Source organism: Passer montanus, unplaced genomic scaffold (assembly GCF_014805655.1).
Source record: "Passer montanus isolate IOZ18808 unplaced genomic scaffold, ASM1480565v1 scaffold11, whole genome shotgun sequence".
NCBI lineage: Eukaryota > Metazoa > Chordata > Aves > Passeriformes > Passeridae > Passer > Passer montanus.
In genome coordinates this window covers 20,245,585-20,269,859 of record NW_024357613.1, presented here as the reverse complement: position 1 = coordinate 20,269,859, position 24,275 = coordinate 20,245,585, and the positions used below count along the sequence as shown (strand labels likewise).

The following is a 24,275-nucleotide window of genomic DNA, read 5'->3' as shown; positions in this document are numbered from 1 at the left end:
TTGTGATCTTCACCATCCTCATGTGGAGAAGTGGAGGGGCAGGCACTGATCTCTTCATTCTTGTGACCAGTGACAGGATTTGAGGAAATAGCATGAAGTTGTGTCAGTGTAGGTTGAACATCAAGAAAATGCTCGTCACCCAGAAGGTGTTTGGGCACTGGAACAGGTTCCCCAGGGCAGTGGTCAGAGCACCAAACCTGACAGAGTTCAAGCAACACTTGGACAATGGTCTGAGACACAAGATGTGATTCTTGGGGTGTCCTCTGCAGGGTCAAGAGTTGGACTTGATGGTCCTGATGGGTAACTTTCAACTCAGAATATTCCATGATTCTCTGATCCTGAAAATATAATGCTACTTGGTGACAAAAATTTGCATTGGCAATCCTAAAGTAAATAAATCAAGCCAGAATGAGTAGTGCTTTTCTGGTTGTTTAGTTGCTACTTATGCAGGAATGTAACAGCCATCTATTGATACAAACAGATCCAATTTGCTCCATAGGAATATATTAACTAAAAAGCAATACATGAACTAAAAGACTTCTTGGACTGCAGAGCCCCATAACCTCTTGCTAATACTACTTTGTGTATTCCCTTTTATAACAATAAACAAGCTACATTTTGGAAGACGTGGAATCCTGTTAAACAGGCAGGGCAAAGGTTTTATTTCCAGAATGATGATTGATTTGGACTTTAAACTAGAAACCAACAGAAGAGAGAGGGTTACCAGCAGCCTGTAAGGGAGTGACAGGTCGATTAGAGTCTGAAGTGATGAGAAAAAAAGGGAACACAAAATGGCTTAAACAAGGCCACCTCCGCCATTTGCATGAAAACAAGAAAGTACCTATAAAACACTATTATAGAAAAAAATGAGATTGTTTTTCGAAATAAGCACACTGAAGTGTTTTATTTCAGGTATCTCTGCATGTGAAGAATAACATGAGAAACTGGAGGTCTTTGTGCTATTGCAGGACTGCAGTCTTGTTGGTATCACAGACTTGTTTAGATGGCTTGTTTCATGAATGCTTCAATAGAGGAATACAGGCTCTTCAGGATCAGCAGGGTAGACAAGGATGAGAAGTTGCACTCTATGTGAGTAAAAGGCAGAAATGTGGAGCTGCACCTGGATAGGAGCTCACCTGACTGAGAGCTTATGTGTGAGGATGAAAAAGCTGAGTGGAAGAGGTGACAAGTGCGTGGCTGCTATAAACTGGCAGACCAGGAAGAACAAGTGGGTGGTGCCTTCTCTGGATGGAGAGAAGTAGTCTTGTGTTCACAGGACTTTGACCTAATAGGGAACTTCAGCTACACTGATATCTGCTCAAGGAACAGCACAGCAGGGCATAAGCCATCCAAGAGGTCCTTAAGGAACATTAATGACAACATCCTGACCCAAGTCGTAGAGGGGCAATGAGATGTTCTGGTTGACTTCATACTCACAAACAAGGATTGGCTAACTGGGGATTTGAAGGCTGAAGGCAGACAGTCCTCCAAACAGTTTATGGTTTTAAGATATTCTCTCTTTCTCTCTCTCTTTCTCTCTTTTTTTAAACTCATTACAAGTATAACATTAACATATTTTTTTTTTTTTAGTCTTCCAGGTCACCCAAGTCTTCCTGTAAAATTTATCTAATTCTCCTTTTTCTTGAAGGAATATTCTAACTGGTGTATTTAGCAAATTTCATTACTACAGCTTTAACTTCTTTAATCAAGTTGCAACCTTTGTTTTTATCACCATTGATCATCTCTCATGCATATTTGCACACCTCACTTTCCTAACAAGCAGTATTCACCACTAGGTGTTAATTTCCAAGTGTAATCACCTTTCTATTTGGGTGTCTGATACAGACCTATAAATCACAATATTTAGAACATTTATAGATGAATATGTTATTTGATTGCTACAGGGTTTTCACTGGCAGTTTTTAATATTACACAAGATGAAGCTTATACATTTTCCTATGAAAAGCTGCAGTAAAATCTGGAGATATAGAATAGTTTAACATTATAACATGCATTTGTATAGAAATATAAGCAATCAGGTACTGTGATTTCTATTGTTGTGCATAACATCTTTGGTATTGTAGGTCCAATAAATAAACTTTCCTTTTAATGAAATCTGAGTTTGATTATTTTCTGTTGCTACATCCTACATATTATAATATGATACATCAATATGATGTCTATCACATAACTCATTTATGCACACAAAATTCCAGTAAAGCTACAGTTTTCCAGTGAATAGGCAGGAATTCATGTCAAAACACCTGAGTTGTATTCTTGTCTCCTATGATATCCTGATGAGTGACTTAGGAGGTTTAGATATGGTTTCCTGGAATTCAGCTGACATTATTTCAGTCATAAAATCTTTGAAGAATATATATTTTTGCTTGCACAGTGCTTAATACAACAATGACTGAAGTTGCAGCTAGAATTAATGTAAGGGTGATATCTTCTATTTTTTTTTTTCAATTTCACAGTATTCTATCTTATTGTCTTTTTCCTTCTCTGTATGCATTTCACATGATATTATTGTCAACCCACTGTAAAATAGTAACACTAAAAGTTTATTTTTGCTCATAAACTAGGGAATTGATTTCAAACTTTTTTCTTTTAGAAATTCGTCACTTGCTTAATGCTGAGAATTTTAAACAGTTTTCTGTTCAACGTGGCAGTAACTTTATTGCCTATGTCAATTTCATTATTTCCTGTAGAATTTGTCTTCTTTCTAGAATGACTATTATTTTTAATATTTGCTTTGTCAGAGTTTGTGAGATTTCAGTATGCTCTCTAAGCTTTCATATCACCTTGTGGGTTTGGTTTTTTTTTCCTCTTACTAAGTGTAATTTATAACACTGTAAGTGAAATGGCAGCACAGGCAGAACCAAAAAGAAATATTACATCTCTATTTTTTCATCAATATTAACCCAATATATTGCATTGTATGCTTTGTCTTCACCAATACAATTGTGATTGCTAAATATGAATAATGACCGTTAAACCATGAGCAATCTCTGTTGTGTTATCTACCTACCTGTCTATTCATCCATCACCCCACTATCCAATCACTTCCATAAAAATGAATAGTGATATATTTTATGGACTTAATGGAGCCTTTGGCATATCTCCCATTTCAGGCCCAGCATTGTGCTGAGGTAGAGTTCTTTTGTGCTCGGTATTTGCTGTGGTTTATGGTCAACAAAGGATGCCATATTTCAGCAGCTCTCATTCATGAGCCCCATTGACTATCCTAGGTTCCCAGCCTTAAGCAGTATTAAGAACACTAACTTTTACCTGTTTTCAGAGTGCTTCTGGTTTTATTTCACCACTTTCATTACTCTTATTTTTCATTATTTTATGTCTTCTTTTGTTTTCAGGTTTTTTTTTTCTCTTTCAATAGTAATCATGAAACTTAAAATGTCTTTCTCTAAATCCTCAGTTGTATTTATTTTATTAGCTGGTACCACCTTCTGAGCCTATCTTCTGTGAAGTAACACTCAACTCAGTTTTATAAAAACAAATCTCTTTTCCCTCTTTTTTCTTGTTTTGCCACTATGTCCTCTTTTGTGGTTACATCCTATGTTCTTAAATTATACAAAAAGTTATTATTAAATCTTGGCTTTAAAAGCCTTGAGTTCTACACTGATTAGAGTTACATCAAACAGTCTGGATAATGTATCTGTAAAGGTCTATTAAGAAAAGAAAATACATGTATGCTTCTGGCCATATGGAAACGTTCTAGCTGCATCCTACTGCTTGTCATATCTCATATATATATATATATATATATATATATATATATATATTTTAAAAAGATTTTTACACTGGTGTCTTATAAAGTTGTAAGAGAAGCAGCATTCTTTCCCAAAATAATCTTTTACAGAACTGTCTGCTTCCTTAATAAATACTATTGGTGATATTCTCTTTCATGAAGTACCTAGTAGATGCTGAAACAATAAACTAAAATTAACAATTAGCTAGAATCTGTGTCTAAACATTTTCTCATTTCCTATTTCCCCATTTATTTACACCATTTGATTAATCCTCTTTTATATGCTAATTAAATGAAACTCGCAGTATTTCTCCATCATATTTTAGGCATTTAGCTGAAACATGCAAATGGCTATCTTGCTTACTGTGATATCTTTGTTGTCAGTGGAGACACAATTCTACAGCAGACCAAGGAAAATCAAAATTAATGTCTCCACTGACTTCACATTATGCTTTTGCTAAAATCTTAAAAAAAACCCACTGTTGAAATCATACCGAAAATTTTAATAGTGACTCGGATACTAATTATAATCAGTTGAGAAAGTGATACATATGCAGTGATAAGGTTTTAAACATCAGTGCTTTTCATTGTAAGCTATTGCAAACTGTTGCAAGTATGTAAAAGAAAATAAGCAGAAGACTTTGGGAGGGGCTCTGGACAGTTCAAAGAAGAACCTTGGAAAATAAAGAAACATGTCTGACTGCAGTGTGATGCACACAATTGGCCAATTAATGACATAAAATTGTGCAACAAGCTCATGAAGCTGTCCATAAGTACAGCATGTCTGGAAGTGTCTTTACAGTGCATGCAAAACTACATGAAAAAGGATTGATTCTGCAGATATTGTGCTTCAGAACTGTATATGCAGCCTGGTCACTCTGGTACCCAACAATGTATTATTACATACCTAAGTATTTTTCTATTGCCCTTAAGGAAAATTTTATTTAGTATTTGGTATGAAGCTTTTCTTACTCCTTGGTCTCATTACCCATATTTAAAGCCATACATGCTATTTGATATAAATAGATTTGAAATCATATAGCTAATTTTACATTCTTCAAAAATATATATAAGCATCCAGGGGTTTTTATTTTGTCATTGTCTTTTCTTGGTATACCAAAAATATTAATACACCTGTACTCAGTGCCATTCTGAGTACACCTTTCCTCCTCTCTGTCTTAGGCCTCACTTCATTCCAGACTGCTACTCACCCTGCAGGGAAATACCTGCTCCAGGACAGCTTTCACCACCAGCTGCAAGGGAATATCTGCTCTGGTGCCTGCAGCACCTCCTCTCCCTTCCTTTACTGGCCTTGGAATTCAATAATGAGCTGGTTGGGGTTTTTCTGGGGGGTTTTTTGGGTTCTTTTTTTTTTTTTTATTTTGGTTGGTTGGTTTTTTGGGGTTTTTTTGGTTTTGGGGTTTTTTTTTGGTTTTTTTGGGTTTTTTTTGTTTTTTTCCTTTATTCCTCTATATGTGTGCAGCATTTTGCCCTTTCTCAAGGTGCTCACATTTCACCCAAGGTGCTCCTATCTCTGCTGTGGGCTTAGCCATGACCTGTGGTAGTGGGTTGGAGCTGGCTGGAACTGCAGCCTGAACTAGGCACTCTATATGATAAAAAATACAGATAAACCTCCTGAAAAAAGGGATAAGTATAGGTTACTTTGGGATATCTTATCCTCTTCTTTTTTTTCATTTAATTTTACATCCTCTTAAATAATAATGATATCAAGTACCAGCCTCTTCTTTTGCACATATGAAAACTCTTTGTAAAGATAATGTTTCCTTTTCTCCTAGGTAAATGAGATTCTTAAAATCATATCATCATAGAATATGCTGAGTTGAACCCATCTGGATCACCGAGTTCAATTCCTGGCCCTGCAAAGGACAGCCCACGAATCACACCATGTACCTGAGAGCAAGGTACAAACATTTCTTGAGCTCTGTCAGGCTTTGTGCTGTGACCATGTCTCTGGGAAGCCTGTTCCAGTGCCCAGCCCCTGGGTGATGGACCTTTTCCTGATATCCAGCCTAAACCTCCCCTGACTCAGGTCCAGGCCACTTCCTCAAGACCTGTCACTGGGCACAAGAGAGAAGAGATACCTGCCTCTCCTCTTCTACTCGTGAGGAAATTGTAGACTGCAATGAGGTCTCCTTTCAATCCCCTCTTCTCCAGGCTGAACAGACCAAGTCACCTCAACCCCTCCTTACACGTCATCCCCTCAGGGCTCTTTACCATCCTCACAGCCCCCCTTTGGACAGCTTTTTATATTCATCTATACTAAAAGCTGTAGTTGCATCACCTGCAGCACCGTTCTTCACACTCTTCTTTCTTTAAGAGGTTTCATAATTTGATTTCCTGTTTTCTATCATACATGGAATCTGATTCTGATCAGATTAAGAACAGTAATAAAAAATTTAATTATTATGCCTACATCCAAAATATCCATCAATTTTGTGCTCTTTTTACATAATGCAATGTATTTTAGCACTTCACAGGTCCTGCTATTTTCCAAAGTCTAAATTTAGTATAAATATTAGGTAAGGTTTCTTCAGGAAGGTCTGTTTTCCAGAAGACTTTTGTATAATTGTCAATTGTGTAGTCATAAAGAGTGTTAACAGATTAACCACATTTTACCAATTCATGCTTTTGAGGACTCACAGTAATATTTTATATAGTAAGGCCTTTATTAACAAGCATCTCTTTTAATTCACATGAACAAAACTATTTAAAGTCACTTATGTAAAAATATATTTTAATATATTTTAAATATGTACTTTAATCCAAAGCACATCATCAATGTCAAGTGAAATATTTATTTCAGTATACCTGATTTATTTTCTAAATTAGAAAAGAAAAAGATGCCTGAATTACCAAAATGTAAAACAAGACACAAGGTAAACAACATGAGATTTTTAGAGTATTTAAAGTATAAAAGAGTAAATGGGCCTGACCTTATTAGTTATACTATATCTATTTTATTTCTTTCATTAAAAAATAGACCTTTTGCATATTTGAATGAACTTTCTATGGAGTAATTTGCAAATTAAATATAAAAGTGGGATATTAACTGTTCAGATGTATAACTCTGCAGTCATAATTAATGATACTATGATACTAATGAAACTATGATAGTGTAGTCCTCTCCAGTTGATATTTGTGCTGAGATTCTTCAGCCACTTTTCTGACTGGAACTGTATTTTTTTTTAGAAATAGAAGAATAGAAATTCTTCCCAGCAATATCTAGGATTGCAAAAGGTACCTCATTATAAGAATCTTGTATACAAGTCTTTTTACAGGATAACAAAATGAACAATGTATTGATATGATGAACAGATAGGTACCATTAGCTTGCAATCAGCTTTGATGCCATAGTGAGGCCTCTGAGACATAGCCTAATCTTCACAACCTTTCTCCCTCTCTCCCTCCACACACATCTTCCATTCTACCTTCTCTATTCCTTTCTCTTCCTCCTTAATTTCCCCCTTCCCCTTCCCTTTCCCTTTCCCTTTCTTCCTTTCTCTCCCACTCTTCCTTCAGCTGATACAGCTCAACTACTTACTGAACTTTATCTCACAGACCCAAAGTCTATAAAACAAGTTCTATGCTGGTGCCTTTTATAACATCAGTGTCACATTTAACTTTTTTGGGTATCTAGCTGAGAAGCAGACTGGTGCTAAATGAGATGAATCTCCAGAGCTTTGCAAGTTCAAACTCGATATTTCTAACAACTTTTTGCATGGGAGACCATGATATGGGTTTACAGGCTTAGCCATTCTGCTCAAAGTGTGTGTTAATGATGATGGAGTAGTATCTTAGACAAGGCTGACTTTTGCTCATTTAGGGCCTAAGAACACCATGTGTTCTCACAGGATAAAGGATAAAGTCCTGCCATCCCTCCTTAGGTAAGACTAAGGCATTTGGTGTCCTGTGAACAGGAAACACACATCAAGACTTTCTTAAGAGCCTGGAGTTGTTCAGTATCACGTTCCAAATGTCTTCTTCCAAATGTCTATAGATGTCATTATTTCATTAGAGGATGAATACCTGTTTCAATCATAAACCATCAGAAATGTGTTAGAAGAACTACAACTCCAACAAAGTTATTTTTTTCTTTCTTACAACTAGTTACATTTGCTGTGTTCTGTGTTTCAAGTAAGCATATTACTAGCAGATAACTAATCAAGTGGAAAATGTTTGTGTTTTTCAGATAGCAGAGGTAGTTTGGATTAAAATAGGAAGGTCGAGGGGATAGAATTATTTGGGTATTTCACTACCACAGACACATACCTCAGAGTTTCAGTCATTTTAATATCTTCTACAGATTATTTCTAATTTGGTGTTTAGTGTTATCAGTATTTATTAGCTGATAGTGTCTGTAAATATATTTCATCTTTTCTCATTACCTTTTGCAAGATCATGTGTAGGCATTACTTTGTTTTTCATTAACAACTATAAAAAATAAAATTAATGTAACTGAAATTTAAAAATAACTAGTGAACATCTCGAGGGAAGGACAGATATCCAAAACCTGAAGAGACTTTCTGTCTGTAAGGAGATAGGACAGATTATTAGTCTGATTTGTAGCCTCATGATACAATGCTATATTCTTATATCTATCATGGCTCAGAATATAAAAACTGTAAGTGGAGGTGCTGTAACTTCATAGCAAATTCATTCATTTAATGTGTATTGTGTGATTAATGATTTAATGCAGTTAAGATTTGGCAGGAATTACATTGCTTTTCCATACTACAATAGTGTAATAACTTCTTTTAAAAATTAGAATTAATTTAATAAAAATAATCCCAAAAATGTTATTCAGTTTAATTTCATTGCAAAGTATGATATTAATAATCTTGCTGTGAAAAAAATCCTTCCCTTAAAAAGAATATTTCAGAAACTTATTCATATGCAGAAAAGTAAACTACAAGAATAATGCATACCTGGTGTTTTCCTAGAGTAATTATACTCATCAGTTTTAAAGTGCTATGAGATATTCACTCACTACACTGTTGAGTTGATATACTCAATAAATATGACAATTACTTATAATTCAATGTAAATCTATTAATAAAAGGAAAAAAAGATTGTGAAATATGGAAAGGTTATCAAAACTAATATGAGTTTTAAACATAGACTACTGAAGTGTGTCATGAAGTCATGCCAGGAGAGTACATTTGAGAAAATTAAATCTACTTAGGTCAGACAACCTAATTCATGTCATTGGTGTAGTTTTGACAAAATCCTTTCATGTATACCTTTGTCACTAGCTAAGATGAATTGATCTGCATCATGTCTGGAAAAGTAAATACTAGTAGTAGAATTATCTAGCACTGAAGTGAAAGCATGTACAAGTAGACTAAGATAATCTCTTAACTGATAGGTGAGAAACTTCCAGAGTGAAACACTCTCAATGAACACCACAAAATGCTGATGACTTGGTGCAGTTGTTGTGCCCTCCTATTGATGGAGATGGATGGATTTCACCAAGAGGTGCATTGGGAAGCTTAGTACCAAAGTAAAACATAGATAGTAGAAGAGCTTTTTACATCATGTTTTTAGGGGTACTATTAAGAATTCTTTGGGTATTAATTTGGGCAAAGAGTGTTAGTCCTAGACAAATTTACCTATTAGGCTGTTAAAACAGTAATTGTGCAAACAGTATATTCTTTTCTTCTTTTATATATGTGTAAAAGTATCTTTACTTTTATGACCTTTTTCATAAGACTCTGTGTGTAATTCACCAATTAAGCAAACATACCATTTCATACTAAAGCACCTGGATGAAGAAAGCTCTAGCACAGTGGCTCCAAGCAAGACCACCTCATTCTCATAGTGTCTCCTGTTCCTCAGGTGAGGAGGGAACTCATTATAGTCTGCAAAGAGGTCAGTTGGACCATTGGGGAAGACAGGAAATTGAAGTCTCTCTTACAGGAATGTGTGAAAAAATAAACTCAAGTGCTCTACAAAGGGTTGTTTTTTAATCAATCTCATCTTCCCACATAAGGAACAAAACGCCACACAGATTCACCAAAACATATTCAAACAGAAAACAATTTCTCTTAATCCACTAGATTTTATCTAGAGTAAGCATACTGAACAGTATGATTACATAGTTAGCTAAGATATTGTTATTTCCTGTAGTTTATGGATGAGTCACATTAATTTTCTATGCATCTTCAGAACAGAACAATAACATCCATCAAAATTGTTGAGACATCCTCTTCGTATAAAAGACACTTGCTCTGGTGGACTCAGGGGCCTGGAGAACCTCCTTCCCAGCTGCTAAATCCCAGTTCAGTGAACCCAAAGACCTGGGAGACCCATCTATCCAATTACTGCAGCTGCTGCTTTCCTGTTGGCAGGCTCAGCCAGCAGCCAAGATGAACAAGTATGCCAGAGATGCAAACATGCAGAGGACACTAATGCAGCCAGCTACATACACTGCTGTCAGCTAAAGCATTGCCTTTACCAGCACGCACTCAGAACTCACATAAAACATATGTACAAACAGCCAAATTTTAGTCCTCTTCTCTGACTGATAAGGATGGAAGCTTGCTAATAAAGACACACAGATCCTTACCCTTTATTTCAAAAGGACTAACACATTTATGAACTCCTTCAATACACAGCCCTTATCCTCTGTTTCACAAAGACCAACACTTTTGAGAACCCTTTCAGTAGCACTGTGGGACCTCAGCTCACCTAATATTGATGCCCAAATCCTGTGCCTGCCTGTTCCAGAGTGCTAATGAACTGCACATGCACATACACATGTGCACATGCATATCTGTACACACACACTGAGAGACCAGCTTAGAGCAAAACGTTTTATCTTCCAAGTGGCTCCTGCCAGTGCACACAGGCCCTGGCACCCTTACTCCCCTCTTCATTTGCTGATGCTGGGACTCTCACATGCTCAATTGGCACTAGGCATGTGAGCCACTGTTGCCCAGAGTCTGATGCCCTTTGCTGGTACAAAATTTACTCTCTTCAGACACACACTCCTGCAATCTGTGGTCTCCCTTCAGTTTACTGATGCTGAGACCCTCATTTACTCCAAATGCTGGCACCAAAGTTATGAGGACCACTACCACCAGTGTTCTAACTCAAAATGCAGACACCAAATTCAGGCACTTTTTTCTCTCCAGTTCTGGCATTGGAACCTTAGAACACATAGACGGGGAGAGAGTGAGATTAGATGGGGAGAGAGTGAGATTATATGTAAAGAGAGTAAAGAAAATATTTAATAAAAAGAATAGATAGACTAAAGTGATTCAGTGCAGGTGTCGTTCAGACAAGAGTATGGAGCAGCAACTGCTTACACACTACCAGCTTATTTTTCCCTCCTTCCTCTCTGCACCCACCCCATCTTTGTTTTATCCATATTTCCTTTCTCTAAACGACTTAATAAGTCTAAGGCTGCAAATTTTTGTATGAATCCGAGTATTCAATCATAAGAATACAAACCTAATGCTAGCGGTTTCCTTTTGTGTTAAAAATCTTCCTTCAGTAAAGATTAAAGAGAGTTTTGAGAGTTCAGTGAATGAACAAATCAAGAAAAAAGAAAAATCAATAAAAAAGAAAAATATACCATTGAAATGAGAATTCACATTGCTTGTCTAATAGACCCATTCTATCCTTGTGAACATAACAACTTGGACCCAGCAACCTTTATGTATTTTGAATAAATGTTTTCAGAGCATTTTTACCTTATTACAATTTTATTTACTTCCCACCATTTAATATTTAAAATATTAAACATACGTGTTACTCCCATAGAGTAACACATATATTTAATATTTTTCATTCAGATCATGTGAACTAGTTAGTGTCTTGACTCATTTTAGAAAAAAGATAGGATAAAGTTTACAAAATCTTAAATATAATGTGTGCAATTTTGTTTTTATGTTTTGTTTTCAGGATGCAAGTTCAATATCAAGACAGAAGAACTGAATTTTCTGCCAATTTCACATCATTAAAATATCATTCATCTTACAAGATTCATAATTACACAACTCACCTTGGCTGAAACTAAAATACAGCTGCAATGGAACAACAACAGGAAAATATCTGTTTTCCTAGAAAAATGTCTGTTTCAACATAGTAGTATTCTTTTAGGTAGCTATTCTCCAAATTGCCTTTGTGCTAGCAAACACCTTTATGCAGGACCATAGGAAGACATGTAGCCTTAAACCACCACATTTGGTTAGTAAATAATTGTAAAATTATACTGTATGTTATTCAATCAATCCTGTTATATTACAGAACCAGAAAAAAAAATTCAAATCCTTCTCCTCCTTAGAGCCTTATTCTTGGAAAGAAGAAAGGATTCCCCATTTTCTTTTGGCTAAGTGGAAAATAAAAAGGCAGCTACTTAAACTCATAGCCTCCTTTTTTCCTTCTCAATCCTTATCAGCTATTACATAATAAGTTGCAGTGTATCTTGCCCTCCAGTAGTTCAGAATATTAAACTATTTCCATGTCATTATGGATATGTATTTACTGCATCTGGAAGGGTGTTCCTCCTGTCTCATTTCTCCCATCCCTCACTACGTCAAAATTGCAAGGATAACAAAGACTTTTGTAGGGAAAATTTCAAAAGTGATGTGCCTACACAATTTGCATGAAAGGACAAAGGTAAATGTTCTAAAAAGATATGGACTATGAGGGGGGTTGAAACCCAGTTCTAGAAAACTTTACTAATAATTTTTTTTGTTCAGAAAAAGAATGAGGGTTTTTTTTTCAGTTTTCTCAGAATTATGCTGACCATGATGCTTCTATAGTGAAAGAAAGTGAAAAAAGGGAGAATAGCAAAGAGATTTAATAGGAATTTAGAATTCAGCAGGTCTATCCCATTTTTAAAAAACATATTTCTATACAGACTTAATTAGAATATAAACACGGGTCTTCAGTCTTTCACTATGAAAATAAAGATTGGCTTTTTGATCCCTCTAACTCCATTATGATTGCTTTTTATTTCTTTTAACTCTTCATTTCAGTGTAATTATTTCTTTATATTCTATAATTGACAAGATAAGTGATGCTTCCAAGAAATAGGCATTTTGAAAATTTTACTGTCTTTGGATATTCAAGAGCTAGCTTTATTCTTAGCTCCTCCTTTAAAAAATATTCTTCTGAGTCCTACTATTTTTCTCACATCTGTACAGTGAACTGCAGTTGTGAAGCACAAGAATAAATAGTTTTTCACTGCTATCCTAACCCCCCAAAAAAGTGTTTACAAGAGGATGGTTTTAGATACATTTTTCTAGTCAAGCTTTTCTAATGAAAATATCTTATTTGTCCCATATATAATAAATAAAACAATTATCTTCTTTTTAATCAAGTTGCACCCATAAATCATGAACATTATTGACTTATTAGATTATTTCCATTTTATATTTCTAGTACATCTATAAGAGGGTATTGAAATTATGAATACAAATGTGTTGAAATTCATCCACCCAGAAAGAGTTCTGATTCTTAATAACTGTGTATTTAAGAACCAGTGAATCAGTGATTAAGAGTCTTCCTCTGTTATATTGCCAATAGAAGAAAGGTAATTGTGGATAGCAGCTGATTATGAAAACCTTCTATCATTTATATGTTTTTACTTCAGTACGTGAGAAATTTGGTAGTCTGATTTCTATATTTTACAAAACATATTTTTACAAAATCTAAGGATATGGCAATATGTGCAATAATTATCAAAAAGAACCATTTTGATAAAGCAAAAGTTCATACCATTACTATAACAGATAAAATTATTATTGTAAGAAAGGACAAAAAGGTGTTTCCTACCTGTAAAGCCCTTGTCACACTCACAAAAAAAAGTGTTTGGAGTAACATTGATGCAGTTACCATTTAAACATGTGGATGGCTGGCACTGTCCAACTATTTCTGTGCAATTTTTACCTGTGCCAAAGAAATAATAGGAACATGGGACTTTATTAAATATTTAGGGAGTTTGGTGAATGTTTTATAAATGTCAAATTTATAGTTACATCATCGATAGGCAAATGGATAGAAAGGTGTTTATGCCGACATTTTTCATTAGTTTGCATCAAATTTACTGAACTTCTAAAGCATGTCAGAAATATATTAATCTACTTTTGTGCTCACTTACTGTGCTTAACCTCCTCTGACGTATAGTTACAAATTCACATATACCTTAAAATGCAGAAGCACTACTAGAACTGTAGGATTTATTTTTTTTAACATGAATCTTACTTACAGTTTCTTTCAGCATTGAGAACAAAAGATGTCCTTATGTGGAGTGGAAATGTGAGAAATTTTTTTTGATATGCAGCTTTCTGGAATTTACAATTCCAGTTATAAATTGTTTATTCTATTATGGCATACAGGTCTAAATACCATTTAATTATGTTTGCCTCTTGAATTATTACCATGACATTATTCACACTTCAAAAAGTGTTCAAATTTCTAATAGACTTTATGTTATGGGAGGCACTTTTTTCTTCCTTACTCTTGTGTAGCCCTGCCCATAATATATGATGATTTAGTCTTCTAATTCTTCCTGTTTGCATCCAGCTTATTTATGAGACCAGTATTGTCAGCTAATGGCATTACCTAATACTTTCCCATACAGGCTAAAAAAAATGTTTTAAGCATTGCTTGTTGATAACATTAAGCATGATGATTGCTTTTAACAGAATTGCTTGCAAATTTTTTCATTAATTTGAGTTCAATTAGTACCAGACACTTTGGGTACTGTTATTTTCAAAGAATTTTACACAGCCTCTAGTAATGATAAAGGAAATATAAAACACACTGCATACCATCAATGTTTTCCACTATCTTATTACACTGTTCATAATTATAAAAAAATTTTCTCACAACATTGACTTATTCATACCTGCATAATCTTCCATTGGTAAATGCTTTAGTAACCAAATTATTATGCACTTTGAAAAGCAATTAAAAATAAATTACAGCAATCTTTATGCAACATAAGCTTCATTTCTATGAAGTGTATTCTATGAACCTCACTCATTCCTAAGCTATCAGCTGTGCTTCACAGCATAGCATCACTATTGTGAGACCACAGAAATTCAGTCCAACAGAGGAACATTTCAAGAATTCTGCTCCACAGATAGAAAAGGAGCTACAATGATTCTTTTTTTATGAGAATGAGTATTTCTGTGACTTTCTAAAAGATACCCAAACTCTCTTGGTCTGAAGGCAGGAACCACGTCCCCATAATTTCCTTAATCCATTTTCTTTTCCTCCATGAAATAAGAGTAATGATTAGATAAGAGTCTACCCAGTTATATTGTGTTCTCTTGTACGGTAATCCAAACCCAAATTCAGTTTATCCAATTAGTTTTGGCTAAGTGCTGCAATATTTCCTAGGAGGATAACTTGATTTTTGTTTTTACATTTGTGACATATTTTATTTGATAATAACAGTATGTTTAACAAATTGCCTTTGAAAACAACTTTAGGGGACAGAACAATCTGGAAGAAAGTACTAAGTATTTTGTTTTGATTGTTCTTTTAAGTTAAGGTTTGACCTTTCAGTTAAACTAAATGTTGATTTTAAAAAAATCACTAATGTAATCTGAAAGGTCTTTAAATGAAAATGGAGGTGAGTTCTGGCAGATTGAATGAAATCATTACTCATTTCAACAAAATCACTCTTTCTACAAGTTTGGTTAACTAGCTATTTTTGGGGGACCTTACGCCAAATGATTTATGTTATTTGGTCTCAGAACCTGAGCTGCAGAACAAAAAAAGTAAAACAGATACTTCTGTAAGCCAAAAAGCATTTATTTATGCCTCATGCTTAAGTAGGAAAGAAGCATGAGAAGAACTTATTCTGTTTTTCTCTATAATGTATTTATGAATGTCTGCAAGTATAAACTGTCTTCAAATGCCTGCACAGTCTCCTATAAGTGATACCATGTAAAAGATACCCTGCATGTATGGTAGCAGCCATGGACAATCAAATAATACAAAAGTCTTGCTAGTGTTATTCTAATTGTTTTATCATCTCTTAAGGAAAGTGTATTATCTACCTAATGTTTACCCCTGGAGGAGAAAAGAAATACCTGAAAATTTTGGAGGACATGTGCATTCGTAAGAATCTCCAGAAAGTTCTGATTTCTCAGTGCAGGAGGCATTGTTATGGCAAGGCTTAGTGGAACATATATCAAACTTCTGGCAGAACGTTCCCGAATACTGTGAGAAACAATGGCAATTATATGTTTTCTCCCAGATGTGGCTTAGACATTTTCCATGCCCAGAGCATAGTGGTGCACCCAGAGACTGTTGGCAAAACTGCTGCTTCACGGTAACGTTCAGACGAAGGCCCATGTTGCACAATAGTGGACCTCTCTTGTGAAGTTCTGCAAAGTAGTGAGTTCCAGCACCAAGCCAGTTAGGGTCCACTTGGTGCAGTCCTCTTATCTGGCAAACAAAAATCAACTGCTCTTGAAGAAAACCAGCCTTAGGGCAGTTGATAAATTCTTCCTTGGAGACATTTACCAGATTCATTCCATAGGACTGAAAGGACGGCTCAGAGGAGATGAAGAGACTATCACCTAATTGAAGCTGTAAAGGGCATATCTGAGGGATACTGAGGTTATGTTCTTCAGACATTTCTCCAGTAACACTTTTATTCATATTCCAGCATTCAGTGTAAAAATCTGAACAAACATTTTCCCTTGGTGTCCATTTTATTATGGTAGGTTTTGGTTCTGTTCTCCATTCAGTAATCATTTGTCTCTCACATATTACCTGTCCATTGACAATGCAAAGTTGAAGAAAGCACACTACCATGCAAAATGCTGATTTCGTAGTCATCATTTCACCTGATCAATGGAAGTTTCCTTTCACCTATGCTTCATTACTGAGGATAACTTAGAACATTTGTTCCTGAAGGTTCACATGTATTTTCCATGGCACCCTAGGAATTCAAACAGAGAAAAATATTTCTGTTTTCACACCAAATACAGTTGAATATTAAAATCACATTACAAACCATAAAATGTACAACAAATCAAGGGTAACATCTAATTAGTAATGAGAAATTGGAATAAGTCAAATGAAACAATCAGAACTCCAAAACTGTAAAAAAAGTCAGGCTTTTTCCTATTTTTATTCCTGCTAAAAATTTGATATTTATTTAGTGCATTTCATTGTACTTGTGTGCACAAGAGAAAGAGATTGAAGGTGTACTTTTTCATGCTTCCACCCTCTGATGATAAAATTAATGGTAAAAAATTAAGATGGGCATCTGAGGCAAAATGAGGAACTAAACAAGAACATCTAAGGTCTAGTCATAAGCTTTAACCATAAATATTTTTCTGATAATTATTTAAGAGTTTATTATAAAAGTAGATATTCCAAAGATGTAGACCTGAGAATTTTTACTTTTTAAAGAAAACATGCAATCACTACTCAACTCTTTTGTTATACATTTAACAAAACCCTTCATTAAATCTTTACTTTTCAAAGAACATATTTTAAAAGTAAATGTCTCTAATCATATGCTTGAAACTTTTATGTATTACAGTCAAATAAAACAGATTACAGAGTCCTCCAGGACTATTTAATTTATAGACTAGCCTTTTCTGTCTCTTGAGTATATCTAGCACTTTTTATTGCATCAAGATGAGTGATTACAGAAAGAACAGCAAAATAAGATTATGAAGCTTTTTCTTGGAGTCATAATGAAAATTATGAAAACCTAATGTTATGTTAAATACCTTAGAAATTTTCAATAGCTTTGTATTAGTAATACCTTAATTTGTCTTAAATACAAAGCTTTTTCTTTTATTCTTTTTTCCCTTCAGTATCCTTATCTGAGCGTAGCTTTGTATTAGTAATACCTTAATTTGTCTTAAATACAAAGCTTTTTCTGTCTTTTAGTCTTTTTTCCCTTCAGTATCCTTATCTGATCCACTCAGATATTTATATTCCCCTTTAAGATAGTGGCCACTAAACTGATATTTACAAATGAGAAAGTTATTCTAAAGAAAATTTATCTTACAAGGGAAGCCATTCAATATAAATAAACTATAGTATTTATAATTTGAAATTTGTTCACATTGCTTTCATTTTTGCACAGCACATGTAAAAATAATGTAGATGCATATTTTTCTACACCTACGCACATGTAGTTTTATTAGGTTTGCTTGGCCTGGTTTTGGTAGGGGGAGGGTTAGAGGAATGGCTTTCTCCAGTCCAGCAGAACCAATGCCAGCCAGCTCCAAGATGGACGTGACACTGGCCAATGCTGGGCCAATCCCAGAAATGATGGTAAGACCTATGAGATAAAAGATTTAAGAAGAAGTTATTGTGCTGTTGCAACTGCAGCCAGAAATGAGCAGAGTGTGAATGTAAGAGCAACAGCTGTGCAGAGACCAAGGTCAGTGCAGAAGAAGGGGCAAGAGGTGCTCCAGGCACCAGAGCTGAGATTCCCCTGCAGCCCCTGGTGCAGCCCATGGTGAGGCAGCTGTGCCCCTGCAGCCCATGGCGGGCTGTGGGGATGCAGAGATCCACCTGCAGCCCTTGGAGGAGCCCCACACTGGAGTAGGTGGGTGCCTGAGAGGAGGTTGTGAACTTGTAGGACATCCAGGACACCCATGCTGGAGCAGGACCCTGGCAGCGATCTGCAGACCAGTGGAGGGAGGAGCCCATGGGGGAGCAGGTTTCCTGGTAGAACCTGAGACTCTGTGAGGAACTCATGCTGCAGCAGCCTATTTTTGAAGGACTGCACTCCACAGAAAACTATCCCTCATTGCAGCAGTTTCTAGACAACTGTTGCCTGTTGGATGGACTCACATTAGAGAAGTTTGTGAGGAACTGTCTTGCTTGGGAAGTTCCCCATGCTGAAGCAGGGGAAGGACTCCTCTTCTGGAGCATCAACAGAATCAATTTGTGGTGAACTGACCATAATCCTCATTCCCTGCCCCCCTGTACCACTGGTGTTGGATGTAGCACTGGGGAAGTTGGAGGGGTGGGGGAAGTTGTTTTTAAAGTCTTATTTTACTTCTCATTGGTCTGCTTTGATTTTTTTAGTAACAAGTTCAATTAATATCTCTAATTAAAATCTGTTTTGCCCATGTACTTGGTAAGTGATCACTCTCTGTCTTTATCTCAAGACATAAACCCTTCATTATATTTTCTCTCCTCTGTCCAGTGTGGAGGGAAGTGATGGAATGGTTTTGATGGGTGCCTGGCATCTGCCCAGGGTCAACACACTACACTGGTTTATCACAAAAGGGCATGTGGATCATGATACAAGAGTATATTATTTCCTTAAATGTCCTCATTTTCCCCAAAATGCTTCACGTGTATTTTGGTCCATACTCTGGACTAGACTGAAGCATCAAAGGACTTTCAAAGGACAAAGAAAAGACACTGTTTGCAGAAACTTTTAGATGAAGAATTTGAAAAAACTTAATGATATGATGGCAATTATAGGATAATATTAAAGGGTCACATTCAGTCTCTCCTATTTCTATCTCAATTGGGATGAAAACATCTAAAATGTAGCTATGTCCTATTAGTAATATGTTGAACATGCCCCAATGACCTTTGTGCAGCAGAGTGGTCAGCACTGTTTAAGATATCAGAAAAGTGTGGACAATAACTAACTAATAGTAATAACAGGAGACTTGGAGTTAAAAATATTAAACTCAGAAGGGGTACAAACTCTATTTTGACCCTTGTCCCAGAATAGTTTTAATTTTAATTTAATTACTGGATCCAAATTTTGTCTTCAAAGAGTTTCAGCACTCTAGCCACATAGCTCCAAAGCTAGGCAAGTATGTTAGTACTAATTTCCTCTCTCTGCCTTGTATTTTCACCCCTGAGAATTACCTCCCCATAGAAAGAAAGAAAGGACATGGATCTGCAAGAAAAGTACTATTCTTACTGCTGAATACTCATAGTCTTTCTATTTTGAGACCATTCCATTATCTTCATAATCTCATGATGTTCAAAGATACTATTAGATAATGGGGTATCAAATGTGTAGTTTGGGTCATTTAGCATTTTTTTTCTTTTAAGGTAGCAGTCTTGAACTATTATGTTCATTATAACTGCTATTACATCTGTTACTGTTATCAGGTGTAGAAGTCTATGATCTATATTACTGCATAGATTTAGAAATCCTACATTCAGCAGCCCATCTTTTCATACCTATTTCATAATGAGATTTTTCCAGGTATTACTAAAATAGACCTTTACAAAAGGTTGTTTTTTTTCCTTTTAGACACTTCAAAAAAGAAAGCTATTGCATGTCTAATGCAGAAGAGTTCTTGCCCACTTAAATTTTGTCCTTCATTCAGGTAACTATGCATCATTCTGGTGTCATATACAAATTTCATTTTTACTGGAAATGAAAATGTGGTTCATTACAATATTTGGGATATGTAGATATATCCCATATACAATATATGGGATAGATCTGAACTATTTTAAAATAAGTAGTTGGCAGCATTTTAACTATTTTTATTCTTCCCAACATCATTATTAGTCTTCATGCAGCTAAAAAATTATTATGGGAGATATATAAAAAATAAACAAAATAAAAATAAACAATATTAAATAAACAAAAACATCCTATAAAAGCAATGAAAAAGACCTGAAGTAATATAGAAAAGAAATACCAAGGGATTGTTTATTTAGAAATAAAATCATGAAAGGAAAAAATTATAGAGTGATGAGTATAAAAAGTAAAAAGCTCTGTATGAACCACAGTTGTAATATTAACATACATTACTTAGAAAATCAGCAAAGAAATGAAATAACTGTGAAATGCCGAGGCCATCTCATGAGATAAAAAGATGTCATGAGATGAAATTTGAAAGAGATTATGACAGCTGTTATACCTTACATCTGCTTTAGGCAAGGATAAAAATCTTCCTATTTATAAACCCAGCTGGCTCCATGTCATTGATGAAGACTAAAAAAATTTCAAGACCAGGATTTGTATGGATACAGAAATACTTGAAGAAAATCTAACTCTTAAACTTACATAAAGATGAGTGAAAAGCAGCACAATACTCTATTTTGCTCTAGAGGAGAATAAAGCAGGTAGATTTATGCAAAACTTCAACAAAAATTAATCCCAAATGATCTGTATTCCTGTCCAGCATTTTAAGGATTAAAATGTTCTTTCTATTAATAGCTGGTATTAATATACTAATAACAAAAAATATAGTGCATTATAAGTGAGATTGGAGAAATGCCCATGGATGATATTTAACTTTAACAATCTCTCAGGAAAAGAAAATCTGTCAAAGAAGCGAATAAACCAGGAAATGTTTAGTAACATCACACCACCATGTTTTGGCCAGGAATGAACGTCCTCTTTCCACATTCCCACATGTTGCATGACCCCTTTGTTAAATTCCTTCCTGTGCTTGAGAAGCTTTGGTGGGATGGACTGCAACCTTGGACCAAAATGATGTGAAGTAACTGGGAGGGTGGTGTTGGGGGGACGGGGGGTGCTTTGAGTGTGCTCCTTCCTTCCTCAGGAGCTGCATTTAAGCTCAAGTTCTGATCTTTGATACTCATCTGGGCTATGCTGCAAGTGAGCAGGTACTTGCCCCTATATCTTGATTACTTAGGCCTTGACCCTGTCCTAAATATTTGACTTACTCTCTTGAGCACCTGTCTCCTTGCTGTTTATGTGTCTGGGTACCACTGGACTGTTGGCTCCCTCTGAGCACCATCCCCAGACACTCTCTGTCCCATATGGGTGCTATGGGATGGTGCCTCTTGTCACTGATGTCACCATCACTCTCCCCTTCCAGCACTCCACCCTTGCATGGCAGCCCATGTTTGCTGCTCCCCAGTACTGTGATATTATGTTTGTTTTATTCTGATGTGTATTTAAAAACATAAAATTTAAGCATGATGTAATAGGTATAAATAATAAAGTGAAAGCCATAAAGTACAGAACCTGCAAAATTTTACTTCTACTTCTGAATTTGCAATATGTACTAATGTTCTCAATGACATACCAAGTAGCCCTTTGTACCTTTTTATTTCTCATCAAAAAATTAATACCTCCTAGGAAATTCTGCATTATGTTTGCCAATCCTAATTATTTGCAAATGATTCCTTATTTACTAGACAACATTTAAAACATATGACATTTGTTTAAGCAATATTGAACATGCTAGAGAGTGAATTTGCCTACACCTCAAAATACAGAACCCTTATTTCTACCTTACAGTTTTACTGTAAATATAAACAGAGCAGTGATGCAGACAGTGTTGAACTTGCTTATCACAGTTTCTGGTGTCTAGTCTTTAAGGTAGGCATAACAGTATTAAGCCAGGGAATTTTACTTTACTCTAGTTTACTGTTAGCTGCCATGGTTTAACCCTGTCTAACAGCTAAGCTCAACACAGCTGCTTGCTCATTTCCTCTTATTGTGATGGGAGCGAGAGTTGGAAGGGTAAAAATGAGAAAATTTGTGAGTTGCAATGACACTGTTAATATAAAAACACAGCATATATAATACTAATATAACATATACAACACAGTTGTAATATAATAATACAACACTAAAAATGCCCCCCTTTGTCCTTCTTCCCCCAGCTTTATATGCTGAGCACAACACCCTACACTGTGTATGGAATATCCCTTTGGTCACTTGGGGTCAGCTGTCCTAGCTGAGATCCCTCCCAACTTCTTGTGTACACTCAGACTCCTCATTGTGAGGTGAGGAGCAGAAAAGACCTTGGCTCTGTATAGGCACTGTTTGACAATATCTAAAATATCACTGTGTTATCAACACTGTTTTCATCACAAATCAAAAGCACAGCCCCACACTGACTCCTATGAAGAAAATAAACTCCAATCCAGTCAAAACCAGCTCACCAGCCAGCCTGAAATTCTATTTAGTGGTTCTGATAATGAGAAAAATGATCATGGAAACAACACATACATAGGCAATCTTTGTGCCCACACTCAGGTATCTGGAGCCTGTCCCAATTCTTCCAGGATACACAGAGAAGGTTTTAGTGTAGTATGTAACACAACTTTTTCTGCTGCCCTGTGCATTTGTATTTGTGCCCTGTGTATTTATGATGCTTGTTTCTGCAGTCCTGGGACATTAAGTTGACCTTGGCTGAAGTCTCTGAGGATATCTGTATCCATACATCACAATGTCTGTGCTCCAACCTGTCTCCAGCCCCTATCAGCTACCAGTGCCTTCCATAGGTATGTCTGAAAAGGACCAGCAGTTTCTCCAGCTTGATGACAGCTTTGCACAGATGGGTTTCCCCACCTAGAGACTTCAGGAAACATCTGTGAGGAACAGAAGGTAGTTGGCGGCCTGATTCTACCAGAACCCTACCACTCAAAACCAGTCCTCTATGCCTGTTATACCCCACACGGTTCTCTTTTACTTCACTCACAGTTTTGCACACCAAACAAAACAGTATAAGGACTAAAAATCTGCCAAAAAGGCAGCTGAAGAAGTTATAGAAGAAAAACAGATCCTAGAAAAAGTGTTTCACATGGCATGGCTTCCCCTAAATAAATCTATAAATACACAGTCTTGAAACGTTTTCTTCATTGTAGTTTTCTTTCTAAGACCATGATGAAGCCCCTATGTGACTATGACTGTGACCTGCAGAGGTCAAAGAGTGAGTGAAGAAAATTATCTGTAATGGGAGATTGCAGCTATGAGGTACATTAGACAAATAACACCACGCAGTTTAAATAAAGATTAAATTTCTATGTAGAATTTATTACTCTTTCATGTAGAAGTTGGCTGAAAAACACAAATGGCAAAGCAACTTTTGATGTGATTCTAGTTCAGTGTGTCTCTTTAGCAGTGGCCATCATGTACTTGAATTCCAAATGCCTGCAGGAAGAATTAAAATGCAAAAAGGTCAACAGTTGCCCTCAGTTTCCAAAAGAGAAACAATTAATGAGGTAATTTGTTAAAAAAATGTTTAAAACTGGCAATGGTGTTAATAGGAAAAACAGAAATTATATAAGGATACTGTATTAAAAATAAATTTAAAAGTTGTATACCATTGGTCAGGGCTTGAAATAGATAAAAAGAAGCTGGTATATCTAAGAGTGTGGGAAGGAAAGCAAGAAGCAGACCTGTAAATAAACTAAATAAAAGCATCACAGAACCTTACAGGATGAATGTGAAAAAGAGATTCATATGCAAACACAAGAGGGGAAAAATATTCCAAGAGCAAGTAATAGCATGAAAATCAACAACAAATCTCTAAAAAGACAGCAGTAATAGAAATTCCAATAGAGACCCTCCATAACCAACAGACATTCTAATGATGAACTTATTTTTCAGTTATGATACAGTGTCATCCTAGATCATATTGACACTCAGTGGAAACTGTGGTTGCAGTATAAACTAGAGCAGAAAAAAACAATATCCCATGCTACTGAAAATTACATTCTCTCTGGCCCCACTGATCACTCTGCTGAATTTCACAGCTTTGTTGTATTCACTCATGATACTTATGGTGCCTGGGGTTAA

The 24,275-nt window shown here is 35.7% G+C and overlaps 1 protein-coding gene across 1 annotated transcript in view; it reads right to left on the bottom strand.

The window, feature by feature from the left end:
* The window catches only part of EYS (eyes shut homolog), a 708,088-nt gene extending 691,491 nt beyond the window's left edge, over window positions 1-16,597 (bottom strand). The window contains exons 1-2 of the mRNA XM_039729652.1: window positions 15,844-16,597; window positions 13,574-13,687 (exon numbers count right to left, since the gene is read on the bottom strand). Of these exons, the coding sequence (XP_039585586.1) occupies window positions 13,574-13,687; window positions 15,844-16,597 (868 nt within the window). The remainder of the gene's footprint in view (window positions 1-13,573; window positions 13,688-15,843) is intronic.
* Window positions 16,598-24,275: the final 7,678 nt, after the last annotated feature.